The sequence below is a fragment of the Lissotriton vulgaris genome, chromosome 1_1, assembly GCF_964263255.1.
Source record: "Lissotriton vulgaris chromosome 1_1, aLisVul1.2, whole genome shotgun sequence".
NCBI classification, from domain to species: Eukaryota; Metazoa; Chordata; class Amphibia; order Caudata; family Salamandridae; genus Lissotriton; species Lissotriton vulgaris.
In genome coordinates this window covers 736,122,659-736,144,461 of record NC_141685.1, presented here as the reverse complement: position 1 = coordinate 736,144,461, position 21,803 = coordinate 736,122,659, and the positions used below count along the sequence as shown (strand labels likewise).

At 47.9% G+C, this 21,803-nt stretch overlaps 1 protein-coding gene across 2 annotated transcripts in view; it reads right to left on the bottom strand.

The window, feature by feature from the left end:
• CEP350 (centrosomal protein 350) overlaps nucleotides 1–21,803 on the bottom strand; it is a 1,459,870-nt gene that overhangs the window by 1,425,779 nt on the left and 12,288 nt on the right. For both annotated transcript variants that reach the window (XM_086955422.1, XM_086955428.1), the window contains exon 2: nucleotides 3,034–3,119. In XM_086955422.1, coding sequence (XP_086811548.1) covers nucleotides 3,034–3,106 — 73 coding nt within the window. In that variant the 5' untranslated portion in view covers nucleotides 3,107–3,119. The remainder of the gene's footprint in view (nucleotides 1–3,033; nucleotides 3,120–21,803) is intronic.

The window sequence follows — 21,803 nt, the reverse complement described above, 5'->3', positions numbered from 1 at the left end:
AAAAGGAGACAAAAAGAAAAATTAGCACAACACGAAGATACGGCGTGGGCCGAGGCAGGCTCAGCGAGGCTGCGGGCAGCAGCGGGGCGGGTTACACACGCAACAGCTGGTGGCCGTGCGGCGCGGGGGTGTCCTGGGAACAGGTCACACTCACCTGCGCCTCGCGGTCGCCATTTATGGCCAAGTGGGAGGGAGGGAGGAGCAGCTGGGAGGCGGGGAGGGCACAGAAGGAAAAGGGGGCGTGGCCGCTAACACGGCGGCAGGAAGCGGGGAGCGGGGCGGGCAGAGACACAGTAAACAGTACAGGCAAAATAATCAACAACAGCAGTAAATGGGAAATAAAATATAGATTAGCAAGCTGCAGGGAAACAAAAAAAGAGAAAAAGGAGGCAAAAAGAAAATTAGCACAACACGAAGATACGGCGGGGGCCGAGGCAGGCTCAGCGAGGCTGCGGGCAGCAGCGGGGCGGGTTACACACGCAACAGCTGGTGGCCGTGTGGCGCGGGGGTGTCCTGGGACAGGACAGTAGCTTAGACCAGACAGCAATATCCCACAGATTTAGAGAGGATATCTTTAGTCAGAGCTCCCAAAGCACAAGCAAAGGGGGAATGGGGCTCCAGGCTATTTCAGCCCTACAAAAGGAATAACCAAAGATTCCACAGATCTATAGAAAAAGACACTTGCCAACATACTTTACATCATTAAAAGTCAGATGAATCGGCAAGAACATCCCACAAAGTGAAAGAACAAGTGAATTAAAAAAAGATTCCTCAATTTCTATGTAGAAGGAATATGGGGCTATTTTCAATGCTTTAGATTGACTGTATAATAGGGGAGGAGACAAGAATACAATCAAGAATCTTTCCCCGTTCAAGAGGGCACTAGACATTTAAAACGTTTATATTCCTATAGAAAATGTTAACACAAACCTAGAAAGGAGTAAGTGACACTTTCAAAGTCCAAAGAGTGACATAACAGTAGTTAAGAGCCCTGAAATGGGACCAGCTGGGGTTTTTAATAGGCTAAGACAGGAGGAGGATTCTTTCACAATATTACATAGCTATAGACAACAGAAGGACCATTCTCCTTGCTACAAATGGAGCAATCATCTATGGTTTTCACAAACCCAAGAGAAGATACCAGCAGGAACCGTGACAGTCCCAATGTCAAGGACCTGCTTGCAAGACTAAAGCCCGAGAGCCGCAGGAAGTGAGATGGGGAAGCCAACATTTGCACAATTTTCATAAGGAACAGTGGCATTTACCAAAACAATGTGGTTGCAGCCTAACTGGTTTCAAATGTGAGTTTTCTACAACGTGGGAAAAGTACCAACTTTAGAGGGTGGGACTAGCCAGCACATCTCACAGCCATGGTCAGAAGTGGGAGGGAAACACTACAAATTCCTTGGCCAGCAAATAGAAAGGACTATTTAAAACTTCCTCTGCCTAACAAAATTGAATGTGTGTCCTCATGTAACGTAACTGGTGCTATGTAAAGCGCTCTGATACCAGATTCGAATCAAGTTCGTGCTATATAAAAAACTCAGCGTCCCAATTAAGAATTGTAAGCGACCAAGCTATACAGTACTTAGCTAGACATGATGGAGGGACCAGCTGGGACTTCTCAAAGACTTGAAAAGAAAAGGATCAGCTAGAAGGTCAACAGCCAGAAGGTGAGAAAGAAAAAACAGTTACTGTTAGAACATTGGGATGTAGAAGTAAAGTCTACAATTAAATGTATTTTTAACATTGAAATTTGAATATAGTTTGTGTGGATATTTGATTTGTTTTCATCAAAGTTTCAGCTAGATTGAATATCCCAAATTAATTAAGCCGGAGCTTCCCTTAGTAATGCAGAATGGTTGACCAACATAAGCTTTCACAGAAAGAGGGATGGACCTTCAGTTTCTTCATTACACTGAATAGTAAGGAATCGAAAGAGCCTGCAGCAGTCCAGAAAAATTACATTATCGGCCTCTACTTCTCATAACCTTATAAGACAGAAAGGAACAAGCTCAACCCACCAAGGTAGCCAGTTATAACCTGGTCCTGAAGAAGGCCCACAGACCCGCAAGGGCATCAAAGGGCCAAAACATGTCGAACTACCACGACCGTCACTAGGTGCGGTGGAACATTAACTCTTCCACGACAGCACCACAGATCCACTTTTTAATCTTGGCCCATCCTTAGTAAATAAAAGACTGAACTTGGGACCAGAGGTAATTGTAACCAAACTTCCCATAACACCTTTTTCACTTTCTAACCACAAGTCTGGAAAAACCAGACGGTCTCCCTCCAAGTGGAGGAAAGTAGATCACTTACAGAACTGAACACTCAAGTGAAAGAAAAAAGATCCACTGATGAGGCTATTCACCTACCCAACAGAGCGGAGAACCAACATATACTGCACCGTATGTTAAATGTGAATGTGGGTCTCTAAAACATGAGAACCTAAGACCCTGGTAATAACAGGACATGTGATTCATTCTCCTTTCATATGGACTACAGAAAGGAACAACCACAGCTTTTTCTGGAAAGGAAGTGAAAAAGAAGAGCTTTCATAATCTCAAAGGGAAAGATGAGACAGAGTTTTCAACAACATCAGACTGTCAAGGTAAGACAGTACCTTCTAAAAGCATTAGAAAAGAAGCAACAACAGTAAATTACTGCAGTATATTTTGCGGGACAATGGAAATGTCGGAGTGTCACTCTTCTCATCTCTCAAGACTGCACACAACACCAGAACAGGATGGAGAAGGCAAATCTTCCCACAGCATACTAGAAGAAAAGCAAACTATAAATATTCAGACAGCATAGCAGGCACACAATGTTGTTAAGAAATGCTGTGCTACCTCCTTATGGTTAACCAACGATTTGCCCATTGAGCTTACAAATGCTTAAGAGTCCAAACATGAATACCATCCTTTAACAAACAACAACGGCTGTAAAGCACCCAATTATTCTAAGGATTTAAACCCTGGTGAGAACTACTGGATCAAACATTCCTGAAACCACAGTATACCAATTGCTTACTTTGAACAGTTTCGCTGCCTTGCACTGTTTTTGAAGTTTGGGAAGGACTCTCCTTCAAATGACCGCTCCACATCTTTGGCAAGCATCTGCAGAGTTAAAAAAAAAAAAGCAAGAGTGTGGGAAACAGGAAAGAGGTTTCAAAATAGAAATAAGGGCCACATCACTGCTGATAATATCAAAAAGTAGAAGTAAAGAGGCTAAATCTTTGCACTTCAAGTCCTTTGCTTGAAGATAATAAAGACAATATTTCCAATTACAATAATGAAATCATTTTATTTAATTTCTAGTTAAATTCTATACGGGATAACTTCACAATTAACTTATTACCACATCAAAAATAATCCTTTATAGATCTCTGGATTTTTAGCATATGCTAATCAAAAACACCCCAACCCATTCTGGTGCCTCGTATGGCCACAGACTTGCCCGTTACTTCTGAAGTCTTTTCAAGAGGTCTTAGAGAGGCGAGTTGCCCCCTGATCTGCGGACACCAGAGATTGTGATCCCAAAGCTGGGTATGGAGGGGACACACTGAGGGAACTGCCACCCAATCTTGCTTTTGAACTCAGAGGTAAAAATCTGGGCTAAGATGCTGGCCGCTTGTCTTGTGGGGTTCACCACCTGTCTGGATTAATGCCCCATGGGCCACTCGGCGTACTCTGTGTAGGGTGCATAACGCCATTGCTATGATTGGGGCCTTTTGTGGTCATAGAGCCCTTCTCTCCATCGACTTTCCGAAGGCGCTCAACTCAGTGGACTGGGCATTTTTGTTTGCCCTCCTTACCAGATTAGGGTTTGCCCCGAATTAGTGAACTATGTGCTCCTTCTCTACAACAATTTGATGGCCAGAGTGTGGGTTGGAGGGGTGGGGGTCGGAGTGGTTTCCAGTGGCGAGGGGCACCCGGCCAGATTGTCCCTTGTTAACCTTACTTTTACTTTGGTGATTGAGCCCTTCGCTGCATGGATTAGGGTTGATGCACTTATCAGGGGTTTTCAGTAGTCTGAGGGGGTGAGTGACAGAATCCTGTTGTACACCAATGACGTCCTTTTATTCTTGAACAATCAGGGGGTCTAAGGCCCATGGGTGCTACAGATTCTGAAAGTTTTAGGTTCCTACTCCATTCCTTGGATGAATCCCCAAAAATATGCAATTTATCCTTGTCCAGTGGAAATGCCATGGGCTGCTGGGATACCGATCCTCCCTCTAGGTTTTAAGTACTTAGGGGTTTTAGTCACCAGTGACGCGACCCGCTCCTTTAAAGGCAACCTATCGCCTAAATTGGTTGCCCTTGGACAGAACGTGAAGTTCTGATCCACTCTGCCCCTTTCCCTTTTGGGGTGCTTAGCCATTTTTTAAATCGTGGACCTCCTGCGTCTGCTTTACAAGCTGCAAAACTACCCATTCCCCATCGATAAAATCTTCTTCAGTAAGGTTAATGCACAAGTCCGATCGATGCTAGGGGGCCGGGGGGGAGAGATGTCCACCCCAGATGTGCTCCTATATAACTGTGCTGTGCATCGGTTGGTTGTGAATGAGGTGAGGTTCGGGGGCTATGGGGACCCTGCATATGTGGGTCACGGGGCTGTCTGTTGAATGGCCGAGATCTTCCCCACCTGCTCTGTAGATGGAGGGTCTCTGCGGCTCTTCCTTCTGCCACCCGAGCGGTATTGGAGATATGGAATACAGCTTTGAGACAGTGGGGTAGGCCGATCACCTCACATTGGATACCCTGATGTGGCAAAGCACCTGACTTCCGCAGGCAGAGGTCCTGAAGGCATTCACGGCCTGGGATGTCATAGGCATTTCAACACGGGGGGATGTACTGCACAGTGGAACATTTAAGGTCCTTTCAAGACCTGCAGGAAGAGTACGATATACACCGTACACAGTTCTTTAGGTATCTGTTACGTTATAACAGACTTATAAAGTGCACGTTCACTTTAGGCTTCTTGGTGCTGGGGTACAGAGGTTAGCAACAGCTCAGGTGATTGGCTGTAAGCTTGGATGAACAGCCAGGTTTTTAATTACTTCCTGAAGTTCATATAGTTTGCTTCAGTCCAATTTCAAATGGAAGTGATTTCCATACCTGGGGTCCTGTCACTGAGAATCTCAACCCTCCCATACTTTTCCTCTTGAATCTCGGTACTGTTAAGAGGTTCAGCTGGGATGGGTAACACAATGGCACTTAACAGACATATGGAGGTACAGTAACCCATATGATAGGGTATACTCCTTCTACTCAGGGGCCCATGGACTCCATGTATGATTGGACCGTTTCATGCTCTCACATGACCTACTACCTAATGTCACAGCATCACAATACCTAGGTAGGATGCACTCAGATGACAACCCACATATACTAGAATTGGATTGGGTAAGCGGCACACCCCCGATGCAGACTTGGTGACTACAGCCTGACACCATACTTGATGCGTCAATCCGAGATCTTCTGGCCGCAAGTGTAGCACAATACTTCGAAGTTAATGCGGGCACAGCCTTGACCCCCTAATTGAATGGGATGCCTTTAAGGTAGTCAGCAGGGGGCAGTGCCTGGGCACACAAGCCGGTATGCGGGTTCAGCTGGAGAAAGATCTCACTGCCATAGAGAGGAAGTTGGTGTCACATGAACAAGAAGAGATTGAGGGCTCTGACAGATGACTGACACGTGATAGGGAGGAACAAGCGCAATTATTAGAACAGCTTAGGTGCCTTAACTACTCAGCAAACTCAGCAAGGACGCACCATACAACAAAACAAGGCGGGCAGACTCCTAGCCTGGCTAATACGCCAAGATGTAAACACATCCCCAGTAGCATCAATACGCACAGAGCAGGGCACCACAGTGTATACACAGCAGAAAATACACCATGCTTTCACCACTCACTACACCTTGCTATATAAATCACACACACTGCCCAGCTCAGTGGACATCTGCGGCTATCTTGAAGATGTAGATCTACCATGCCCCACACAAGAGCAAGGATTGGAATTGAATGATCCTCTCCTTTTGGTGGAAGTCAGGGCGAGCATATCTTTGTTATCAAACAGTAAGACACAGGGCCGGATGTCCTACCGCAGAATTCTAAAAAGCCTCTGCGCAGACACTGGCACCTCAGTTACTAAAGGTGTATGAAGCCGCTATAGAGGACTCCACCTTTTCTGACACACAACATGAGGCAAAGCTGATCTCGCTCCGTAGAATCCCTCTGCTCTTACCGACCACTAGCCCTCTTAAACACAGATTATAAAATATTTGCCTCCATTGTGGTGGCCCGACTCGCTCCACTGGTAAGAACATTGGTACACCCAGACCAGAATGGCTTTGTTCCTACCAGAAACACACCACTTAATATACGCAGATTATTCAAAGTACAAAAATATGCACTAAAACACTGGCCACGATCTGGATGCCTTGTACTAGTTCTGGAAAAGGATTTTGACTCCTTGGAGTAGCTCTACCTATAGAAAGTATTACACAAATACGGATTGGGAGACCGTTACCTGCAAATGGTTCAATTATTTTAATCGCAGCCCCTCAGTCAGACTTCAAACAGGCAGGCTCATATCGGATGGCATTCAATAGAAACGGGGCACACGACAGGGATGCCCATTATCTCCGCAACATTTCTCTCTTGCTATGGAACCACTAGTAATGTTATTCCGCAGTGATAGGGAGAGATGGGGCATCCAATTGGGAGAAGGAGTGCACATAGTCCCCTTATATGTGGATGACCTATTGCAATATGTCCGAGACCTGCACGATATTCTCACTACCATAAGGGACACACTCAGAGGCTTTGAAAAAGTATCGGGTCTCCGGGTGAACTGGGTGAAATCGGAGGCTTACCCCTTCAGTGACGACACTGTGGAGACAGAAGTGCTAATTAGGACTCTGCCCTTCAGCTGGCTAGAGAGCCCGGAGCAAGATGGCCGCATTTTAGTGCTGCTCTGCCGGTTGAGATACTAATCCGCCCATTATCCAGCTTAACTGGAGCCATCCAGAGCTTCCAGGCACAGATTTATAATTCTTACCCTGTACGGATTATTTTGACACCTCCTGACTGTGGATTGCCTACCCGTGGCCGCGCATTTGCCTTCTGTGAAGTGTTGGCCTGAAATGGCGGCTCTGCTGTGTACTCCCCAACGGCCTACCTGCTGTGCTGTTGCTGCCCCGGGGTCGCATAAGGAGGAGCAATGCTGTGAGACGAGGCACCTCCTGTAGCACTGCGGGGTGACGTCCAGGTCGTTTTTATCGCCACCGGCTCCTGTGACACTGGTGGACCCCTGGAGACTGCAGGCTGCACCGTGAAGATAGACTGCCCGCCCCACAGCTCCGCGCCCGACTGCTACGGTGAGTAATCACGATCCCTGGCTTGGGACGGAGTGACTCTGCTGCCGGCCGGAGGGCCCAATCTGCTCCACGAATTGCCGCTGCATTGCCCACCCTCCCGACTGCGGCTGCTGTTCCTGCTTCTGTAGCGTGCCGGATTCCGCGCTGCGGGGGCTTGCTCCTTTCACCGCCATATCTGCTTTCTGCTGCCGCAAGTCCCTGGGGCCGTTATCAGTGGAGTCAGCACTTTCCATTATCTTAATTGTTCTTTGGCCGGATAATATCGCCCTGTTTGGGACCTGTGCTTTGATCACGCACTGCGGTCACTCCTCCAAAAGTCTGCGAGCATTTTCTTTAATTTACTGGGGCGCCCGCCGCGCGGCCTGATCTGGGTGATTAATGTAATTGGCGCAGGGCGCGCTTTGTTCACTTAAGTGCTCCATTATGTGGTGAAAAGCTGTGAGGTACATGTCCTTGTTGGCGGTGCGGTGGCGCTCCTCTGTGCAGTGTGAGCCTTGCTGACATCGGGATTCTTGCAGGCCACCCATACTTCAGTGTCATATATTTCAGAGTGTGCATTTCCCTGGTGCCCACATTACGCTGATGCTACTAGATCGTCCTTAGGCCATTTTTACTTCGAGAGGGTCCAGCTATGTGTGTCTGGGAGCACTGTACCTGGAATCAGTAAGTTGATTTGTCTGCTTTACCTACTGTATCACCCTGCTGCCACTGGATCTCGATCAGGCTAGTGCTCACATCCGCCATCACATTCCACTGCAGTTTGGTTGCACATGCCTGGTTGCGCCTGCCTTCGCGGTGTGTGCTGGCCGGCCCCCTCAGCTCATCATGGGGCGAACAGATAAACAACAAGGAAACTGAACTTCGAATCTAAGAAAAACCCTAAATCTCATTCTCCAAACGCATCCGACACGGAGACAGATCCTGAGCTTGGCTCTGGCGCGAAGCTGGAGCATCTGATGATGACAATGCAATAGAGCCTTCACACCATTGACGCAAAAATTGATCACCTGAACCTGCGCATGGACACAATGGCGTCGAAGCTGGATAAACATGGTGCGCAGATCGCTGAGGCCGTGCAGCGCCTCTCTACTGCAGAGGACCGAGTTGCAGCAGTCAGCACTTCCTGTGCAAGTATGGAAAAGCTATTGAAGGTCATCAAAGGTAAAAATGAAGACATTAAGGCCCGGTTCTGAAGGAACAATCTGCAAATAACTGGCATTTCGGAGACGACCAACACCGGGCCTATGGAACTCTATGTTGAAACGCTACTTACCTCTCTTTTGGGAGCGGAACACTTTTCGGAAGTGCTCATTGTTGAACGAGCTCACCGCTCCTTAGCTGCCCGGCCTGTCCCAGGAGCGCCGCCCTGACCGATCATAGCCAGACTGCTAAACTATAGTGCTCGGGACACTGCGCTACGTCTGGCTAGAGAAAAGGGCAGCCTGAACTATCTATACTAATATAATAAAGAGAGCCCAAACCTTTGAGGAGGGTAATCTCAGGAACCACAGTCCCAATCACAACACCCAATACAGCATTGGAAAGGGCAGATGCAGCAGAAGGACATAGGCTATGCATAAGCCCACCATATACATTTAAAAGGTAAAAGACCCGTGCCAGCAAAGTAGTCCCTTGTGGGCGTGTCTGCGTTGTGCTGTGGGCGTGACAAACGCTGGGGGCGTGACAAACGCTGGGGGCGTGTGGTACGCTCCGCCCTTCATGCCATGTCTCATATCGTGTGCTAATCCCACCCCGCTCCCTTGAAATACCCCTGCACCCCATAATCATAACCCACCCTTACTCCTTAAAATAGCCCAACACCCTTAAACACTAACCCATCTTAACCCTATAAATAAACCCTGTATCCCAAAACCCAAACCTATCCCTAAACCCAAAAAATACCCCTGTACCCCAAAACCCAAACCTAGCCCTGAACCCTACAATACCCCTGTACCCTAAAACCCAAACCTACCCCAGAACCCTAAAATACCCCTGTACCCCAAAACCCAAACCTAGCCCTGAACCCTTAAAATACCCCTGTACCCCAAAACACAAACCTATCCCTAAACCCTAAAAATACCCCTGTACCCCAAAACCCAAACCTAGCCCGAACCCTATAAATACCCCTATACCTCAAAACCCAAACCTACCCCTGAACCTTATAAATACCCCTGTACCTAAAAACCAAAACCTACACCTGAACCCTAATATACCCCTGTACCCCAAAACCCAAACCTAGCCCTGAACCCTTAAAATAGCCATGTACCCCAAAACCCAAACTTACCCCTGAACCCTAAAAATACCTGTGTACCCCAAAACCCAAACCTAGCCCTGAACCCTAAAAATAACCCTGCACCACAAAACCCAAACCTACCTTTGAACCCTAAAATACCCCTGTACCCCAAAACCCAAACCTAGCCCTGAACCCTAAAAATACCACTGTACCCCAAACCTAGCCCTGAACCATTAAAATACCCCTGTACCCCAAAACCCAAACCTAGCCCTGAACCCTAAAATACCCCTGTACCCCAAACCTAGCCCTGAACCCTTAAAGTACCCCTGTACCCCAAAACCCAAACCTACCCCAGAACCCTAAAATACCCCTGTACCCCAAAACCCAAACCTAGCCCTGAACCCTTAAAATACCCCTGTACCCCAAAACACAAACCTATCCCTAAACCCTAAAAATACCCCTGTACCCCAAAACCCAAACCTAGCCCGAACCCTATAAATACCCCTATACCTCAAAACCCAAACCTACCCCTGAACCTTATAAATACCCCTGTACCTAAAAACCAAAACCTACACCTGAACCCTAATATACCCCTGTACCCCAAAACCCAAACCTAGCCCTGAACCCTTAAAATAGCCATGTACCCCAAAACCCAAACCTAGCCCTGAACCCTTAAAATAGCCATGTACCCCAAAACCCAAACCTACCCCTGAACCCTAAAAATACCAGTGTACCCCAAAACCCAAACCTAGCCCTGAACCCTAAAAATAACCCTGTACCCCAAAACCCAAACCTACCTTTGAACCCTAAAATACCCCTGTACCCCAAAACCCAAACCTAGCCCTGAACCCTAAAAATACCACTGTACCCCAAACCTAGCCCTGAACCATTAAAATACCCCTGTACCCCAAAACCAAAACCTAGCCCTGAACCCTAAAAATACCCCTATACCCCAAAACCCAAACCTAGGCCGGAACCCTAAAAATACCCCTGTACCCCCATATCTATCCCTAAACCCTAAAACTTCCCCTGTACCACATAACCCAAAACTATACCTGAACCCTTAAAATACCCAAACACCCCAAAACATATACCTCAGTACCCCAAAACATATATACCCCTATACCCATACTTACCGTATCCAAACATTAAAAAAAAAACATGCTTTTACCATTCATGCATTTACAACGAATTTCGTTGTAAATGTATGCGTGGTAAAAGCATATAAAATGTAATGTTATGCGTTATAATGGCTATTGCGGAGTCATGGTGCTTTCGTAATTTAAGTATGCGGAGTGCTGGTATGCGGAAAGAAAGTTGGGGAATAATGGGTGTTTACCCACATGCACAGGTCTCTCTCTCTGATGGCCAGCACCGACATACACTTTTAGACACACCTCCCGCCACAAGTTCTAGAATTGCGAACTTTAGAGCTAGGGAGCTACGTTCGAATCTCTGCATCAGCTCAACATCCTGTGATTCCAGGCAAATCGCTTTGTCTCCCCGTGCCTACCACAAATGAATGTGTTCTTCTGTAATGTAAATTGTGCTCATGCCATGTTGTCGAGTTTGCGCTATATAATATTGCAAGGAAATATAAAGTAGGGAAACTAGAGTTCACACACTACTGAACGCGCACTCTTAAGTGCATCAGCAGTGCACTGTGAATGGGAGCGTATCACAGGCCTGTCACAGATAAGAAATGATATCAAAACGAAATCCTACAAAACAATATACTACTGGCCGGCAGCAATTCATACCCAGGGGTATTTTAGGGTTCAGTGCTAGGTTTGGGTTTTGGGGTACAGTGGTATTTTTAGGGTTCAGGGCTAGGTTTGGGTTTTGGGGTACAGGGGTATTTTTAGGGGATAGGTTTGGGTTTTGGGGTACAGGGAATATTTATAGGGTTAAGATGGGTTAGTGTTTAAGGGTGTTGGGGAATTTTAAGGAGTATGGGTGGGTTATGATTATGGGGTGCAGGGGTATTTAAAGGGAGCAGGGTGGGATTAGCACACGATATGAGACATGGCATGAAGGGCGGAACGTACCACACGCCCCCAGCGTTTGTCACACCCCTAGCGTTTGTCATGCCCCCAGCACACGCCCACAGCACAACGCAGACACGCCCACAAGGGACTACTTTGCTGGCATGGATCTTTTACTTTTTAAATGTATATGGTGGGCGTCTGCATCGCCTATATCCTTCTGCTGCAACTGCCCTTTCCAACGCTGTATTGGGTGGTGTGATTGGTGCTGTGGTTCCTGAGATTACCCGCCTCAAAGGTTTGGGCTCTCTCTTTATTATATTAGTATAGATATAGATGGTGTTCTAATGCAGATGCCTTGTCCTTTCACCCGAATTGCTCTTCTTGGTTCTATTCTGGAAACTATTGGGCTCTTAGCCAAGATATGAGGGCTGTTACAAAAGTTTTCTTATGACTGGAGCCGCTTTATTCACCATGAGACCTGGACTGAAAAGCCGATCACTCTATATCTCGACCCACCCCGACTTTCGCAGGGTGCCACCGGCTTCCTAGCACCTCACTATATGGGAAATCCCCACAAAGTTGTTTCCTCTGTTAGAAAACATTGCAACCCGGACACGGTAGCGTGTCCTATCAGCAAATCCTTATTGTATGCTTTGTCAGCTATGCAACATGTTATGGTTTTTTTTATTTTTTGTTGTAAAAGGGATTGTCACAGTGGGTTTCAACCGCTGGAGTGGAAGGGAAGGGTTGTTAGGGAACAATGTGTTATGGATCGTGCACTGGCAGCAGTATGTGGTTATAGCATGACAGGTACAGGGACACTTTATAGGTGCTATCACAAACATATACAACACAAGGGCAGATTATGACTAATGCCAATGGTAAAACGATATCCTGGCTTAGTTGGAATGTAAGGGGGCTCAATAATCAGAAAAAAGTATGTCAGGTGCTATCCTATCATCACCATATCCAGATTGCCCTACTGCAGGAGACACATCTCAACAAGCAGGCGGGGTCTACTGTTGCCACCAGATGGGCTGGGGTAAAGCTAGCTGCGTCCTATTCCTTCTATGCACGGGGTAAGGGTTCCGATTAAAAAAGGGACCCCCTTTGTACCAATTTCTGTGGAGGAAGATGTGGATTGGGGATATATAATAGTGCATGGGACACTTTTCAGCACGTTAATGGTAATAGTGAATGTTTATGGCCGTATTATTGACGATCCCGCTTTTTATGACGCACTATGGGGGAAACTTTACAAATTACCCCCTTCCACTGTTTAATGTGGGGTTCATATTAATGTGACACTGGACCACTCCATGCACAGAATGTCTATGACAGAACCGACTCCTAAGAAGGAAGCTGCAGCACTGCATGACAGTATGTTGACACTGGGGCTTAAAGACATCTGGGGGTTACGGCATCCTTGTCAAAGAGGGCAGGTGCCACTTCTATGCCCGTCAAGCTTGGTCCCGCATAGACTTCTGGTTCGTCCCACAAGATATTAATGATTGGATAGTGCAGATTGGACACCTGCCCAGAACCTTATCTGATCACTCCCCTGTGCTCCTTCGTATGGCATTACCGGCCTACACTCCTCCCCCTTTCCAATGGCGACTGCAGTACTCCCTGCTAGACATAGTGTTCTGTGAGGGTGTTTGGGAGGCCATTACTGACTATTTCTCCCACAATACAGGATCGGTTGACTCTGTAGGTACACTATGGGAGTGTTTTAAGGTGGTGATCAGTAGTATAGTTGGTGCACACCCTATTTCTGCTATTTAAGCAATGAAAGTATATCAAAGTTAAATCAAAGGTTGCGTGCTGCCTGGTGCATGGCCGGCCAGCCCCAAGCAATGGGCAACAGCTAGTGGAAACCCACTGGTATGCCAGACGCAGTGCTATAATTAAAGTATTGTTCTTCGATGCAAACTAATTATCAAAAATTGTGATGTGGTACACTCAAACAATTTATCATAGACATCAAGTCAAATAAATCAAATCTCTCAATGATGCAATTCATATTCATTTCATTTCATTGTTGAAAACATCATGAATATTACAAATAATGTTGTCAATACAAGGAAACCACATGTGTGTTTCTTACATTTCAATAAATCAAGAGAAAACATAAAGAGAAAGACTTTCTGTATATTTTCATGAACATTAATATTCAAATCTTCTTTGTAAGGCCCAATGCATTTCGGGAGGATCTCCCTTCTTAAGGGGCACTAATAATGAAACAAGAAACATGCTAGAAGAAAAGCGTCACTGTGAATTAATCATGATATCTAATTACGGTTACAGTATTCGCACCAATACAATGGCCAAGTGAAGGCGATAAAACAATGATCCTAATGTGCCTACTAATAGTCAAACCCAGGTAGTGCTCACCAAGCTGTGAAAACCAGACAGCATAGAGACAAAAACTTGTGGTGATAAGTAATAAGCCAAGGCAGGAATTGTCAAGCAAAACCACTGTGAAGTGGGGGGAGATATAATGCGAGGTCAATAGAACATGCTGTAGATTGGTCTAATGTAAGGTAAATGAAAATAAAAGTAACACTGAGATCCCTTTGACATATGTGGTGAAAATATTGCGAGCAAAATAAGGAAACTCACTGCATTTCAAAATGTAAGAACACTGTACTGAGGAGCTTCAGCTACTGGGGATATCAAATCTAAAAAAATACAATGTAATCCAAGTGTCAGTTACTATGACAAAGGACTTGGTGTCTCACCAGAATCAAATGAGGAAACAAGCATTTACAATGCAATGGTTTTGCCTTTGTTAAAGTTAGAGCTATTGGCATTGCTCTTGACATTATTTTTATTTATGTTTTTTTTAACATAAATAAATGGCATTGTCATTTACAATGCCACTAGCTTTATCTCTCGCAAATGACACACACAAACACACACAGAGCCCCCCCCACACACACACCCACACAGAGCCCCCCACACACACAGCCACACAGAGCCCCCCACACACACAGCCACACAAAGCTTCCCACACACACAGCCACACAAAGCTTCCCACACAAACAGAGCCCTCCACACACACCCACACAGCACAAGCAGGCAACAGGGGCACACGGAGGCACAAGCAGGCAACAGGGGCACGAAAACGGAGGCACAAGCAGGCAACAGGGGCACACGGAGGCACAAGCAGGCAACAGGGGCACACAGAGGCACAAGCAGGCAACAGGGGCACACAGAAGCACAAGCAGGCAACAGGGGCACACAGAGGCACAAGCAGGCAACAGGGGCACACGGAGGTACAAGCAGGCAACAGGGGCACACGGAGGCACAAGCAGGCAACAGGGGCACACGGAGGTACAAGCAGGCAACAGGGGCACACGGAGGCACAAGCAGGCAACAGGGGCACGAAAACTGAGGCACAAGCAGGCAGCAGGGGCACACGAAAACGGAGGCACAAGCAGGCGACAGGGGCACGCGGAGGCACAAGCAGGCAACAGGGGAACGAAAACCGGCACAAGCAGGCAACAGGGGCACGCGGAGGCACAAGCAGGCAACAGGGGCACACGGAGGCACAAGCAGGCAACAGGGGCACACGGAGGCACAAGCAGGCAACAGGGGCACACGGAGGCACAAGCAGGCAACAGGGGCACACGGAGGCACAAGCAGGCAACAGGGTCATGAAAACAAGCACAAGCAGGCAAAAGGGTCACAAGCATGAATTGTAATTTAGACGGGGCTGAAGTGGAGAACGGTCAGTAGGGAAGTAGTGCGGCTGGTGCAGTGGTACCAGGCCGAAAGGTGAGAGGGGCTGTCTGCACCCCAGTTTGGACAGTTTCCACTACCTAACAGGGATTGGTGGGAGGGGGGCGTAGTTCTTGCTTGCTTTAGGGCTGTTACTTCAGGGACGCAGTGCACGCTGCTGCCTGGACACGACAACAGGCAGGGAGAGGACAGGCTAGGAGAGGGCAGGGAGAGGACAGGCTGGGAGAGGGCAGGGAGGGGACAGGCTGGGAGAGGGCTGGGAGAGGGCAGGTTGGGAGAGGGCAGGTTGGGAGAGGGCAGGTTGGGAGAGGGCAGGTTGGGAGAGGGCAGGCTGGGAGAGGGCAGGCTGGGAGAGGGCAGGCTGGGAGAGGGCAGGCTGGGAGAGGGCAGGCTGGGAGAGGGCAGGCTGGGAGAGGGCAGGCTGGGAGAGGGCAGGCTGGGAGAGGGCAGGCTGGGAGAGGGCAGGCTGGGAGAGGGCAGGCTGGGAGAGGACAGGCTGGGAGAGGACAGGCTGGGAGAGGACAGGCTGGGAAAGGGCAGGCTGGGAGAGGACAGGCTGGGAGAGGACAGGCTGGGAAAGGGCAGGCTGGGAGAGGACAGGCTGGGAGAGGACAGGCTGGGAGAGGACAGGACAGGCTGGGAGAGGACAGGCTGGGAGAGGACAGGCTGGGAGAGGACAGGCTGGGAGAGGACAGGCTGGGAGAGGACAGGCTGGGAGAGGACAGGCTGGGAGAGGACGGGCTGGGAGAGGACAGGCTGGGAAAGGGCAGGCTGCTTATATTGATTTTCTGCCACTTCGGTGACCTGCAGATCCACCCCAAGTGTGGCCCCTTGCAGAATTGCGTTAGTTAGAGCCACAAAACTGAAGAGAGAAAAAAAAAAGGAGGGGGTTGGTTGCGGGGCTTAAGCTGTGTGCTGCTGGGCGCCGAACCCCCTGCCTGACGTGCTTGGGGGGGGGGGGGGGGGGATATGCAGGGAGGGAGAGAGAGATCAACAGATACATTTATCTGCTTAAACTGCCTTTTATAGAAGGACACAAAAACGAGGGGAAACAATTATAACCGAGGGCAGATTGGCACAAAAAACTAGGCAGACAGAGGGCAGAAGCACACAAAAACGAGGGGGGTGATTGTAACGGAGGGCAGAACGGCACAAATCACGAGGCAGACAGAGGGCAGAAGGACACAAAAAAGAGGGGGGGATGATTGTAACAGAGGGCAGAACGGCACAAAACACCAGGCAGACAGAGGGAAGAAGGGACACAAAAACGAGGGGGGGGGGGGTGATTCTAACGGAGGGCAGAACGGCACAAAAACGAGGGGAAACAATTATAACTGAGGGCAGATTGGCACAAAACACCAGGCAGACAGAGGGAAGGAGGACACAAAAACGAGGGGGGGCTGATTCTAACGGAGGGCAGAACGGCACAAATCACGAGGCAGACAGACACAAAAACGAGGGGGGGATGATTCTAAGGGTAGGCAGAACGGCACAAAACACTAGGCAGACGGAGGGCAGAAGGACCCAAAATCGAGGGGGGGGGGGGGGGGGATGATTGTAACGGAGGGCAGAACGGCACAGACACACCTGACACCACACTTCACATTCCAGAATACCTTAGAAGGACACACAATGAGATGGACACAAAGCAGAGGACAACACCAGACCCATCAGTGAAATCATTGCAAAACAGGACACTTAGTTAATAAATCATGTTAAGGACATGTACCATATCCTGCAAAGAAATCATAAGGTCAAAATCTAGAACCCAGCCAAGCCATTGTCATAAAACCACATTCAATGCAGAGAATCCACCTAAATTCCCTTTAAGAACCAACCTAGCAAACATGCTAACAGCAAGCCGCAGAACCAGCCAGGTAATCATCCACAACACAAGCACGGGAATCAGGCCCACAGTGATCTGTAGCACTAGAACCCAAACAATCACCCCAGTTACAAGTCAAAGCAGGTTCTTAACAAAAATGCGGCCGTCGTTGGAGCCCCCCCTCTGGGGGCTCGACATCACCAAGGTGCCCTGCCCCCGGAGCCTGTCACTAGGCTCTTAAAACAAACAATGCCCCACGTTGGCGGAGCGGGCGGCCCGCTGCCACAGGGCCACTCGTCTGCTGCCGTTACGATGGAGTCCCGCTCGGGGGACTCAGGAAGAAAATGGGCCTCCTGTGGGAGCGGCCCTCTGACCAGACGGTGCCGCTCACCTTGCCTGCCAACACTGTGCCTCTCGCAGGACCCCCAGCGTCACCAGAGCTCCCCCGGTAGCCCATATCACTCACCGGGCGTTCTCCTTGGGGACTTCGCTCCTCTCCTCGGCCGCTTCTTCTCCCTGCAGCCTTCCAAGCAGGCGGGGCTCCACCGCGACACGGGAGCCTCGCAGGACCTTGGGGAGCGGGGGGGAGCGGGAACAAACACACGGACAGGCACGGAGAGCGGGAGGGGGCGGGAAGACATACGGCAAGAACAAGAAAAAAACAAAGCACTCACCTGGACTCCGATTCGTAGTTCTCATTGGTCCGGCCGGAAACGTGTACCCTGGTGCTCAGTGGTTCCAGGAGGGTCGAATACGAAGAATGTAATAAGGCAACCAGAACGTCTGTAACTCACCCCCACCGGAAATGCGTCGGGCGGACGTTATTGTTCTGTACACGAGCCATGCTCAGAGCGACCATAGAGACTGAAGAAAGACTCCACCAATGCTCTTTATATAGGAATGTGTACATGCATTGGATTGATGGGGTTTAAGGAGTCTAAAACAGAGTTTTGGTGAACTAGAGGCTAACGTTTCTCTCTAAATGGTGTACCAAAAGGGAAGCGACAGCGATGTCATCCGTGTGGTAGATATAGTGAAAGCAATTCGTACGGTAGCTCCATTCGTTCAACCTGGGTCGTACCGTGCGCATAGAAATAGGACTAACAGCGATTAAAGAGACAAACACACGGACAGGCAAGGAGAGCGGGGGGGGGGGGGGGGGGGGAAGACATACGGCAAGAACAAGAAAAAAACAAAGCACTCACCTGGACTCCGATTCGTAGTTCTCGTGTCCAGTATGGAAAGCCTTGATAAAACCAGCACTCACCTGGACATCCTCCGGCTGCAGAATGGCCAAAACAAAGACGGACAACAAAAAAAAAAGAAACCCCGCCCCCCACCCGATGACGAGGCAAAAAGGGTGGAGTGGGAAAAAATCTCGGGAACGCCCCCGAATCTGGTCCGGCCTTGACGGACAGATCTCTGTTCCAATGGCTAGCCTCCATTTATGGAGCTAGCCAATGGAACAGAGGGGCGTATTCAAGTGTCCTTACTGAAATCTAGAGATTTCTCCTGGGGGCGGAGCAAACGCTCCGTGCCCCAGGCAAAACCTAAAAACCTGGAACAGCCTCCCCACGCACCTCTGGACCATGACTTCACCTCCGGAATTCTAAACGGCCCTCAAGTCCTGGCTGTTCGAATAAGCCTCCTGGACCTGCAACCGCCTGGATCCCCCATCAGGTGATTAGCCACGCTTTATAAATCCAGTGGTTGAAGTATATTAGGAAAAGTATGGGAAATGGGATGCTGTGCGCAACAGTGGTGTGGTGAGTGAGCATGGGGGCAGGGTCAAAGGAATGGGTAAATTAAATTATTCCCTAACTTTTTTTGTCCGTTCACCTTCAGGTAACTACATATAAAATAACGCACCACATATTAAGTTAAGCAGTGGACATTACACCATTGTACTTTAAAAACACAATTGAATCCTGGTTGGAGCAGAGGAGAATAGCGACTTCTGTATATTTAGTGCCAAGAGGTCTCAGTCTGACAGAGAGCAATGTGACTATACAATTCATTATTTTAAACTTGAATTACACACAGTATAAAATAGGATACTACAAAAAGTGCAAAATAAAAAAAAATGCTTCCAAAATATATATTTTGGAAATACCCAGGCTGTACACACACTTCACAGCTCAGTGGGCTCTGAGCAGTCTTTACCTTTGCAGATTGACCAGTTGCGCAAACTTACATTTAGTTTCACGCAAGCAGGGACCCTGGCAAGACGACCTGTCTAGTTGTCTGCCTCTCCCTTAGTTTTACAGCAGAGGAGACCCCCTGCCTTTTATTGTAGCTGAAGCATTTTGCTAACGGAATTAACCATCCCGGGCGGTTATCTTTTCTCAACAAGTACGGGGAACTGTTTTCCAGGAATTAGAAAAGTATGGGCATGTTGTTTCAAACGAGAAAAGGGCTTATCTGAAGTGAGTGGCATAGTAAAACATAGCCACAAATTGAAAGAGGTTAAAACAAGAATGACAAGGAAGAAAATTGTAAAGCAGTACCTCAATAGCAGCAGAAGGCCAGTAGTCAACTGAAGCAATCAGTATGTGGCCCATGCTCTAGCCTAAAGAAGTGAAGCCAGCACCTGATAGCTAAATTAAAAGGCAGCAGATAAGAGCAACAACGAAGGCAATGAATGTTAACCAATAGGTGGGCTGCAAGCCCCTTGTTGCATACAATAATATATTTTGCAAGTGAGACCTGAAAAGGAGGATCAGGGAAATCAAATAGTCACCTAGGCTCACAAAAACAAGCAGGGAAGCTGGGTCATGTTTTCTAGTTGTGTATTTCATCCACTAGCTGGATATATTGTAATCCTGTTTTACATCAATGATGGACTGTCTCATTCTTGGCACTTGAGGTTAGAGTGTGTATGGCAGACAGAAGCCACATGAAAACATGTTTCGAGGGTGCAAGAGGACATCGAGCAGAGTCTGGCTTGAGCTTTCAGCGGAACATACATACTTTATGATCCCCCGTTATAGCTTGAATGCCAGTTTTATATGAGCCTCCGCGTATGACTCCCTCTAAAAAAAATCTAGCGGCGCCTCTGCAAGTCATCAGGCACTCGTTCAGTGAATCTCGTATAATAGAGCAAATGTAAAGTTCAGTTCCGACTATTAACTACGTATACTTGCACTTAGAAAATGCATATCTAATAACTGCTGGCCTAAAATAATGGCATGACCAAGTAAACAACCTACACAGGAAAAGCGTTTGAAAGGGGCATGATGGCAATGGAGAACAGCAGCTAGGCACCCACCGAAGACGTCGATCGTTCATCCAGACCGAGTGCCTCCCTTGGAGGATGACTGGCAAATATCCGAGACAAAAGTTCATCTTGGAGTGACGTAGCAAATGTACCCACATGCTACGCAGGTTGCAAGAGTTAAAAGCGTAGGGCTTACACTTATTTGACGAGACTAAACGTCCGAAAACCACCTCTCTTAAAACGAAGAGCGAACGTTTAGACTCTCGCCTCTCTCTACAAGCTGCGATCCCAACTATCGGGCACTGTAGATGAAAAGTATCAGAAGGACCGCAACAGCTATTAAAGCCCGACTGAGGAGGATTAAGTAGGCCTGCTCCACACACATGCCGAGGATAACAGTCCGAGAGCACGACCCGCTTCGCTGGTGAGCAGGCAGTTTGCAAAGAAAGGTTGGGAAACCCGCACAAGCCATTTTGGGGACTCCATGCTTGAGACAGCGAAGCGTTTATCGATCCCATCCGAACACCAGGAGTTACTAATTAACGTGCACTTCTTTGGGAGCAGAAACTGGCAACATGCAAACTACCGCTCAGACGCCAGGGAGCTTCAGGCTTTGCATTTATTACAACCGTGAAGAAATGTTAGTTTCCGAAGTACACCGTACACACAAACTTTTCTCACACTAATCAAGAGGGGAAAAAATGGGAAGTGTCAGCCATTTAGGAGAACGGAAAAATAAACGTTGAGCATGGGTTCAATTCAAATGGAAATGAATATGAATTGCATCATTGAGAGATTTGATTTATTTGACTTGATGTCTATGATAAATTGTTTGAGTGTACCACATCACAATTTTTGATAATTAGTTTGCATCTAAGAACAATACTTTAATTATAGCATAGAGTCTGGCATACCAGTCTTTTAAGGTGACCATACGTGGGGCTTGTATCAGTCTTCAAGCCGGGGTTCTTAAGTCTCTCAGAGGTACCATGTCTAAACTGGAGCGCGATCTGAAAGGGCTAGAGAGCCGGTATGAAAGCTCACCTGACCCATCTGTGCTCGCACTCATAAAAGACAAAGTTGCTGAATATAATGAGGTGGCTGACCAGGAAATACGACATGTCCCGTAGAAGTAGGGCCAGATACTATGGGGAGGGTGGCAGACCTGGTAGAGCATTTGCTGCCCGTATCATAGAATATCGGAGCAAGGCATACACGGTTAATGCAGTCACGGTTGATGATGTTACTCATTATGATACTCCTAATAAACTACAGGCATTTGCCACTTATTATACACACATGTACGCTCACCGCCCGGACACCGACGCAGCAGAGCTGCAACAATATTTGGATGATATAGCGCTGGTGTGGCTCTCTAGAGGGCAGCAGGAGTTCTTAATGCATCCTTTCA